Genomic DNA, 10,563 nt, shown 5'->3' with positions numbered 1-10,563 from the left:
TTAGCCGAAAGCACCATGGTTTAGACCAAAATAAAAATTGCAAATTTTTGCGCGTTTCGCGTGCACTGGCCATTTACATAGTAAAATTCACATTCATTTTGGATTATAATTGTCTGAAATATAAAATATAAAATAACGCAAATGTCTTAATATTATCAGAACAAAATATGCTCATCTCCGCTACTGTCGATCTTATTGTTAGGCCCCTATTTGTAAATGAAAATTTGGCTACTTGAGTGCACATACTTTCCCCACGGTAGGTTTGGGGCATACAAAAATAGCCCCTGCCCCTGAAAAAAGGTTAATCCGGCTCGTATGCCACATGGATGGGAGCCATACATGGGGAAGACACGCAAAGCTCTATCGCGTGTACGAGAAGGCACGCAACGCTGGCGTGATAGTTAGACACGGCGCGATGGAACAATCGGCCCTCTTGAACATACGAGATTCACAGCATACAAAACTTTGACTGGTTGCGATTGGTTTGTATTATTCTGTGCTTACATTTTACCGATTGAGTTTACGTGATTACATTTATAATAATCATACAGCAGCTTTACTGCATCACTGCCCGTGACTTTGAACTTGCTGTGTAAATACTAACTGTTGACAACCAACATATGAGTCATACTTTTTATTTGACGTCGAAAATAACGACAATTCTTTATTCAATCTGTTTCAATTCAGTTTTATTTTCTAACGAATGTTTGTTGACAAAAGGTAAATTATATTTGTGACGTGTCATGTCAAAAGAAGACACTTTTGGGCAGGTTATCAATTGTGAGATTTCGGACATTCCTAAGCGAAGATATTGAGTTCGTAAGTTATGGTATTATGTAATTGGAAATTGAGATATCGACCTTTAAAAATATTATTGACAATGTTGAGAGTAGGAATTACCTTAAAAAATGTCTCAAAAAATACAAGATGTCAGTTGTATTCCGATCTGAAATTATCAAACAATATTTTAAACATTAATAACATCATACGTTCGCAACAAACCCAAATTGTGAAAAAATCTCCCCGGGCAGAATTTTGGCTATTTCTTCATTTACGATCCTGCCCAAAAGTGATTCCCTTTGACATGATACGTCATATTTGACTTCCAATGTCCGTTGGAAATATATTATCGATTTTGCCATGTTTACGTCAACAAATAAGATAAAAATGACTGAAAAGAGAATGGAAATAGACATCAAAACAAAATATCAATCGGGCCTAAAGATAACAAAGTTCACAGAGGTAACTTCTGGACTTGATGTTTTGAAAATAATGTATTGTAAAGTTAAAAATAACATTCCGTTTTGATATGCCTTTAAAAGGCCCATTCAGTGATTTGCTCATCCGGACGATCGTAAAAATCATCAAAATTCAGACTTTGGTACCTTTGTCATTGTCATAGATGTGCTAAAATAGCCTGTGAGTGGTTCAGCTGAAAGCCGTGTATTTAAGAGAAAATAAGACATTTTACACGAATCTGTAATTTAGATACTGACAGTATCTAAATTAGCTACATGTATTTGAATGGGGCTTCAACTTCGTCAGTACGGCTGTTTTCTTCGTTTTTTGCCAAATTTGTCATTTCAAAAATTTGAATGACTTATCCTTCACTTTTAAGCAATTTGTAAACAATCTTGATTTTTTTTACACTTGCGCTGGGATTACTGAATGGGTCTTTAAAGTGTATGTAGCTGGGATATAAAGCCGACTATCATTTGAAAATGTTGACCTTTTGCACTGAATATAGACCTGTACATTTTTTTACTCAAAAGACTTGCACAATGAAAAGTATCAATCAGCCTACCGCCCATTCAATAGTACGGAAACTGCTTTGTTACGAGTGCAAAATGATTTTCTACGTGCAATGGACAAGACCAAAATTACGCTGCTTGTACTCCTTGACCTTTCCGCAGCAGTTGATACTGTAGACCACAGGATACTTCTGTTGCGCATGAAAGAGAGACTTGGAATTGATAGCACCGCACTTAACTGGTTTTAAAGTTACTTGTCTAACAGGAGCCAGTTAGTTTGTATTAATGATCAGACTTCGGACACTGTTGCATTGGATTATGGCCTACCGCAAGGTTCATGTGTTGGACCAGCATTATTTCCAATTTACATTCTTCCCTTAGGTGATGTTATAAGCAAGCATGAGGTAGACTATCATTTCTATGCTGATGATAGCCAATTATATCTATCTGTTGAGCCTACTCAAGAAGCTGTTGATGCAGGCCTTGCCAAACTTGAGAACTGCATTGACGATGTTCGCGGGTGGAAAGGAAGCAACTGCTTGAAGTTAAATGACTCTAAAACTGAATTTATAATCATTGGCTCAAGAGTTATTGGAGAAAGTCAACATTCCGCACATTAGGGTTGGTTCTTCTTACATTGAACCATCCACTGACATAAGAAATCTGGGTGTTATGTTTGACACTTCATTGACTATGGAGAATCAGATCACGTCCATGTCCAAAGCTGCTTATTTATCACTGCGCAACATTGGAAGTGTACGCAAATATTTGACCAGAGATGCAGCATAAACTCTCACTCATGCTTTTGTGACATCAAGAATTGATGGAAATAATGCTCTCCTAAATGGTCTGCCAGATAAGCAACTTAATAGGCTCCAGAGACTACAAAACATGGCTGCACGCATCATAACTTACACCAAAAAGTCTGACCACATCACACCTGTGTTAGCGGACTTACATTGGTTACCTGTTAAACAAAGAGTGTCTTTCAAAGTTTGTTTGATCTTGTTCAAATGCATGCATGGTCAGGCACCCCTCTACTTGAGTGATCTAGTTGATGCTTTCACTCCGGATAAAGCTGGATTGAGATCAACGGACAGTGGATGCTTGCTGGAACTTCGTACAAGAACCCTTTGGGGAGATAGATCCTTCGAAGTTGGTGCACCTAAACTATGGAACACACTGCCTGTAGCACTAAGAACATGTGACAATATCGCAACTTTCAAATCTGGACTTAAGACCCATCTATACAATGAGGCATTCAAAGAGTGACTCTTTTAGTATTTGACTCTTTTTCTTATGAACTGTGTCACCATGTTGATATAGTTTTCTATTATCTTTTGAACTTGTTGTGTCAAGCGCCATTGAGCGTCGACAGGCGGATACCGGCGCTATATTAAATCGTCATTATTATTATATTATTACAATATAGCGACGTCTTCAATGGGCCAGAGATCACTGCCACAACAATGTGCTTACGTTATATTTAGGCCAATCAAAATAAAGAATCACCCACCTCTAATTGAAACAGAAACCATTTAATCACTATTCATTTCAGAAAAGTATATTAAAGAATTTATTAAAGTCCCCAAAATCTCCTTAGCGGAACAGTGCCTAATTTGCACAAATCTAAAATGGCCGCTTATGCAGGGGTGAAATTTAAAATTTGGTCAATTGTTGTTTAAAACCATACCAATATATTCCTTTTATCATAAGGATTCAAAAAAGTATAGTTTGACCTATCTCCGATATACATGAAAAATGCTCTGATTTCATGGTTTCATATTGCTCCGCTTGCAGAAACATGTTTTTTAAAGAATAGTTTGCCATATCTCAGGTGGTTTGTTTCCTTGGAGACATGGCAAAGAAGCTCGAATTTCATTGAGCCCTGTTGACCTTGATCTATTTTGTGATGTTACCAATGTAACAAAACACCAAAACAATGCAACCTTTCTCATTTTGATTTATTTTCCCAAAGGAACAGTTTAAGACCATTTGCATAAAATCGGAGCATATTTCCATTGTAAACAACTGAGGACCCAAAAATTTGACCTTTGACCTTTTTGCCTATAACTCCAGAACTGCATGGTAGAGAATGGTCAAACGGGGATTTGCCATTTGGTCTTTGGATTTATGCAAATTAGGCAATGTTCCACTATTGGACTTTTGGGGACTTTTTATATTTTCTTTAATATACTTTTCTGAAATGAATGGTGATTAAATGGTTTCTGTTACAATTAGTGGTCGGTTTATCCCTGCTTTCCCTTAATTTAATTGGCCTAATTCAGTGATGGTGTAGATTTGAGGTCTACCACCATAATGATCGCAATAGAGTCCACAGCTGTGCACACATGCGTCTCAATGAACAGTGCACCCTGCCTCGAGTACTGTCATGCAGGGTGGGGCACCTCCATGTGGCGGTGCGTTCCATGCAGGTAAAAAATAGGACTTAATTGTCTAGGAAGGCAATCTCTCTGGTCCACTGAAGACGTTGTTGACGATGATGTCGGCTCAGCAATGGTTTTCCATAGTGATCTTGTAGCAGAATAACCAGTCTGAATCAAGCGATTATGTAGTATACTTCTTGATTATTGCATTTCTTCAGGGTTGAAGCAGTCTTTGTGCGGTCATTCAAAACTATTCGGATTAGGTAATGGTCTGAATCGTCTGGTAGTATTGATAAGACGTCCATGGCATTGTCTGGAAGTTGGTACACCTGTCTCAACAATCCTCTTCAGGATCTTGCTATTGGGCACTTCCTGTGGAAGATCTTGGAAATATCTTCCTCAAGGGTAGTATGTTTTTCAAATGTAATTAGTCAGGGTTAATCATTTTGAAACCCATACCCCCCCTGTATTATGGTTTTACCTATTTCTTCCACAACTGGAGTGAGTATTTCAAATGAAAGTTACTCAACTGTCTATTTTATTTGAAACTCATAGTCTGTGGAAGATATTTCCAAAATCTTCCACGGGGGTAGTGTGGATTTTAAATGGAACAGCCCATTTTCTCCTTGCGTGAAGTTGTACTGCCGTGCAAAAGTGCAATAACTCTAATGACAAATAATTGGCGAACCATCACTTCAGAAATCTCTTCTTAGAGTTTCACTGAGATTCTTCAAACCATTTGTCAGATATGGATGTCGATAGATGAAAGACCATGCCAGGGGGGTGGCACTAAATTCACGGTTGTTCTATGAAACACGCAAGCTGAATGACAATCTCGCTTGCTGGTTTGGCTAGAAAATGAGGCCAGTTATCGATCGGTTGTGAATAATTCATTTCGATCCCTTGATTATGTTAATTAAGGTTGGCAAGTAACGACGTCGTTAGTTTTGCGAACTCTGCCTGTTTAATGCGAGTAGAGCGCGCCCTCATAAGACCAAGGAGCAATTCGCCGGCGGCGTACTACTATTTCCCATCAGGCACCAGTGTTTAGTTTTTTACAGAAAGTCTGCTAGTTTGAGAAGGGAATGACTTTTTACAAAAGTAATGTCGAAATTAGGACTTGCAGTCAGTAATGCGATGGAAATGCAGGACAGATGTAAGGTATGAAATACAAGTAGTATTTCAAGTCAAGAAAACCTTTGACACCACATCTGACCTTCCAACATGGCGCCGTATTCATCGTGTGTTTCTAATTCATGTCTCGTGCAAAATAAAATCAATCTCAGCAGTGAATCAGACATAATCTTATTTGGCTCGCGGCGTGAATTATTGATTTTATAAGTAGGTAAAGAAATCACAATTGACTCACGGCTGTGAGGCAGTTATGGATCAATGACTCCAAATATTGAAAAGCCTGATGACTAGTCACATGTTGACATATCACGTGTTCGGGAAATCACATGGTCAACATTTAAGATTCAATGTTGGTTTACAAGCTTTTACATATAGTTAATTGTCATTTGTATTCTCGAGTATTTATCTTCGTTAATTAACATCTCTTTTAAATGCTGATAAATTGTGGTTAGTGCACATTTATCTGTTAGAATTCAGTATTATTTGAATATAAATTCTAATACGCAGAGTAGACTGTGGAACTCAGTCCTCAATGATAGTCAGTCATTTATCTTTTGGTCGTTATATGACTATCATTTGAGGGACTGAGTTGTTATAATATATCTTCCGAGGTGCAATTTCAGACAATAGCTGGGGATTAGTGGGGCAGAGGTTATCTATTGAATCCTTTCATGACCACTGAAGCATAGTCAAGTCTGCCAAGGACACTCGGTACAAATTGAAAGACCATCACAAAAGAATGCATGCATGTCAGGTCATCGACACCAATTTGGTGTTTGTTATGACACAAATTTGGTGTCTGTTATGCACCTCGAAATATGTACCTTAAAGTCTGTATCTATACGCAGAGGGGGTCACACGGCACTGGAATTTCACATCACCCTACTTAGCTAAATTTCGGAGCTCTGCACTTCAAAATCAGGTAAATTTCAAAGTTTATGCACTTAAAACATTTAATATAATACTCATTTTTTATAACGGAATGATATACGAAATATACCAGCTTATACAGTACAGCAGAAAGGTGATATACGCATGCCACCCATCCAACAACATTGCCATACCTGCACACTAGCCATGCTCCCTCTGCATGCCATGAATACCGCACTCTATAAGCAGGGGGATAACACTCTATTCACGTGGTTTCTTTTCCAACGCTAAAAGATTACGAATTTTGGTGGTTTGTAAATGAAAAGTGTCCGCACTATCGATTGATTACGTAACTGTTATGAATAATTTATTAGTTTTTCAATGCAATCGCCTCGACCCATTAATACATATTATCTGTATTTATCAAAGTACTTGGAATAGCAATCTGGTGAGTTCACTGAACTACGCCCAAATACTGATGGAGTTTTAATGGCGCTAATCCTCTCCATACACAGATGAACAAATACAATAGGAGAAGGTCAACACATATGACCTCCTATATGACATGTTACATGAGATGTACAACAACCTGAATATCATAAAGATCAGTGTTCGAATGTGCATATGAACTGCATATTTACAATACTAAATATTACTCGTTATATATTATGTCAAATATTGGTATTATGACAACACGGTATATACATTGTATATAAAACGACTAATAGATCCTACTATCATGGCGTCAGGTCATTGGTTCATCATATCCCGTATGTTTCTTAAAATTCATTCATATTTGAGACAAATTTCTGTGCCCATTTTATAGGCGTACAGGTGGATCCGGTTTTTTTGTCATTTTCATTTCTTTTTGATGAAAGAATTAAGGTTTTCCACTGCACGGAGGCCACTATGTGATACTAATTTAATGCTATTTGTAAATGAATGCGGATTCCCGGTTGTTGTTTTTCCACAGTGTGACAACTGTCCACCCATCCAGACAACATCATCACACAATAAAACGTCTGTATTTGTACGATGAGTAAATATTAAACTGAACTTTGCCTTGGAACATTGTGTAAGACGGTGTAAGATTTTGTGGGCGCCCTCAACATTATTATCCTCTTTGTATCCGTAAATGACATGGCATAGACTGTGTGAATTCTATGAAGACTATACTTATACATGGGGTCATATCCATGGACACAAGTAACGATAATTGACAACACGATACGCGACTGTATTTAGGAGGCTAACCACTAATAATTAATAATGCCGGGTAGGGCCTACTCCTGGGCGACTCGTGTGGGCAAGGACGCTTTAATAGGACGGTGACCAAATGAGTCTCAAATTTCACCGGGGGGGGGAGGGGCACTCAAGTATGATAATGTAGGCCTATACGCATGTGTGGCCAACTTATTTAAACACCCCCCTAAAACGAGTTTTACCCTACCAGCAAATTTAGGATCAATGGGCCTAACTTAATACACTAAAGGAAGTTTTGGATGAGAAAACGGACATTTTGATGAGAAACGGCCAAAATGGTGAGAATTTAAATTTTCTCATTCTTTTGGATGAGAAACTTCCTGGTGTGTGTGTCAATCATTATTATTAAAATCCGGGACTTTGGTTGACCTGTGCTAGACTCCAGCACATGTTAATGACGCAAAGACAGTTGTGGTAACACCATGGTCGCAGAAAAAAAAAAAAGCTCAAAAACAGATAGTAATGAAACCAGTTTTTATTTTCCTTGCTCTAGCGAGTTCACAGAGAAGATGTTTCTAGTACAATGCAGCGTCGGACTCTAGCTGAGAGCGTAGCCTGAGTCCAAACGGACTCCAAGAAGGGCTCCCATACACAAATGAACAAACACAAAGGAAAGTAGTCTCCTCCGTGACCAGCTTGATTTCGATGAAGCGAAACCAAATTGGCTGCAGAGGAGACGGGTAATTTTGCCATGCAAATGAGGTGAGTGCCCTCTCAAGAATAACTACTCTCTGCTATAAGACCAGGGAGCAAATTTAAATAACAATACGCTATTTTAATAACACTGCGGCTCATGCAAATTATTTATTGACGCTTCCAGATAAATCTTCCTTGACCATGCATTCATCAACGGAGCAAAAAGGAGCTTATACTAAGAGAATCATACATTCAATAACCTTATAGAGGCCCTGCATGAAATTATCGATTGGCTCCAAACAAAGGATTTGAGCCGGTGTCCTTCACCGTAGTTATGGCGGAGTGCAGTCCATTCAATCAAATGTTGTCATCAACCTATTTGATCGTAGTGCAGGGTTACGTGTGTGAGACGAACTGTCACGGTAGATTGCAATCATGCTTTTGTTGAATGCATTTGAGTAGTCCGCCATATTTACGGGATGATAGTATGATACGTCACATGCAAGGCCTCTATTGGCTTCTAAACCTCATCGTAGCATAAAACACCCTGGCCAAAAAGAAGTCGACATGCATGACGTACCACAGGTGAAAACAAAGTGTCCGCGGGTCATAGAATTGTCGATATAAGAGACTTATCCGGGTGAAAACAAATTGGAAAAAAATTCCATGTTAAATATCAAGACTTAGAGATTTAGATTTCCAATGCAGCTCTGTGTTTGATGATACCATTTTTAACGACTGCTATTTTTGTAAGTCCTAACTTCATAATATCAGGTTTGCTGGTGATCAGTGGTTCATGGTGCAATCGGAAGACTTCCATTTTGTTCACATTGGAAGTACTCTAGTCTAGTACTCTTTCAAGTACCTTGTTCTACGAACTTATTGACCGCCCCGTGTATTTATCTAAAGAGTTACTTTCCTTTTCTGTATGATAGTGGTCAATGGCATGAAGGTTTGATATGCCCATGAGTCACATGTGTATTTAAAAATACGTATTTGTAAATATGTAACGAATGACGAATGACACGACGAATGAGCCATAAATTCCTCCCTCGATCAAGTTTGTTTTATTTCTTGTTCAGAAAATATATATCATAAGCTTTAAAATGCTATATCATTTGACTTCAACAATATTCAGAAGCGGGGTTATGGTTTGTTGAACTTTGCTTCTTCACAAAATGGTACTTTTTCCCGCTTCTACATGTGTCTCTTTTTCCACATTGCTGTTAAAATCAAACAGTCATAAGTGGCGGTCATTTCAAATCATCCCTAAGTCAACGAGGTTCAAGAATGTCCTCTCATTGTTAATTGGTGGTTATACATACCTAGACAAAATAAAATGCTTTGTAACCCACCACTTGAACAGGATTTAGCCAAAGCAAACAAAGACCAGAGCTATTAAGAATTCTATAGACATCTAATGTAGAAGTTTATTATCTTTTTCAACAATAGGATTATTGAAGGATGTTTGACTATCAAAATGAGATACATATCGCACCAACTTGAGGTACCTATGAATACGACCTTCATGCCCATTTTACACTGTAACTCAAAATACAATTTAGGACGTTGACAGCTCATTCGTGGTGTACGGTCACATATAGTAGAAGCATACTTCTAAAGAGTCATTAGTACCTAACCGGACACCAATAGTGCTGTAGGACCAATAAGACGCGGTGCCTTAGGGTGCTTGATTTATTAGGCATGCTAAGAGCGATCTGAGACATCGTATGGTTTTGACCTTCTTTTCAACAGCAAACCAATGTGTTTACGGTACTCCGACGAAGTGATTGAAAGAATGAACGAATCAATTATCAAAGGTAATAAGAAAAATGAAGCACATAATTCGTGATAATAATAAGATCGCTTAATAACCCCACAGTAAATTGACACCCAGTAAATGAAATAAGGAGCATGGCAGATAATATATGAGATAATAACGACAGCACTTGCTTTGAGCGTGGCTATTTCAAAACGGTGTGGATTGCTGCGATCGGCCCTTCGAGATGATGCCGGTGCTCGAATCTTCGCTGCAATGATCAACACGGTATAACCAATGAGAATGATAGCAAATAGTGACAAAAATACTATCGCATTTACCAATGAATTATGATTATCATCGTCCACGTGGCCGTAATGGTAGCAAATGTTATTGGTAGTTATAAATGTGCGATAAATTGAAAACGGAATAACAATCATAATGTTGAATATCACGAGTAATTTGACTTGATTGAAGGAAATTTGCCATCTACGTGTTGAAAGCATTGATTTTGCGCGTATGATAGCTACTTCTGTCATGATCAAATAGGCAAACCACTTAAACAGATTCCCAGCGAAAAGAAAGACTTTGCAGAGAGGGGTTTGTAGTGACCCAGTGTTATAGTGGTAGATATTCACTGCGTCTATCAGGGGTACTAAGATTGTTGATGCCAATAAATCTGTGACAGATAAAATTAAGGCTAAGATATTAAATGACGTGCGAAGCTTGGGAAAGCGAACAATGACAGTGCAATACAAACTGT

General features: G+C 38.2%; 1 protein-coding gene across 1 annotated transcript; it reads left to right on the top strand.

Annotated features, from left to right (window-relative positions):
• Positions 1-2,642: 2,642 nt before the first annotated feature.
• On the top strand, positions 2,643-3,023 carry LOC140142512 (uncharacterized). Its single transcript, XM_072164504.1, has one exon. It carries the CDS (start codon positions 2,643-2,645, stop codon positions 3,021-3,023), a length of 381 nt encoding a protein of 126 aa, XP_072020605.1.
• The last annotated feature ends 7,540 nt before the right edge of the window (positions 3,024-10,563 follow it).

The sequence above is a fragment of the Amphiura filiformis genome, chromosome 2 (genome assembly GCF_039555335.1).
Source record: "Amphiura filiformis chromosome 2, Afil_fr2py, whole genome shotgun sequence".
Lineage (NCBI taxonomy): Eukaryota > Metazoa > Echinodermata > Ophiuroidea > Amphilepidida > Amphiuridae > Amphiura > Amphiura filiformis.
The sequence above is the reverse complement of the archived record's forward strand: the minus strand, read 5'-3'. Positions and strand labels throughout refer to the sequence as shown.

Bases quoted from the DNA above. Each gene is read 5' to 3' on its own strand.
- LOC140142512 (XM_072164504.1), top strand. From the start codon at position 2,643: ATGGCTGCACGCATCATAACTTACACCAAAAAGTCTGACCACATCACA.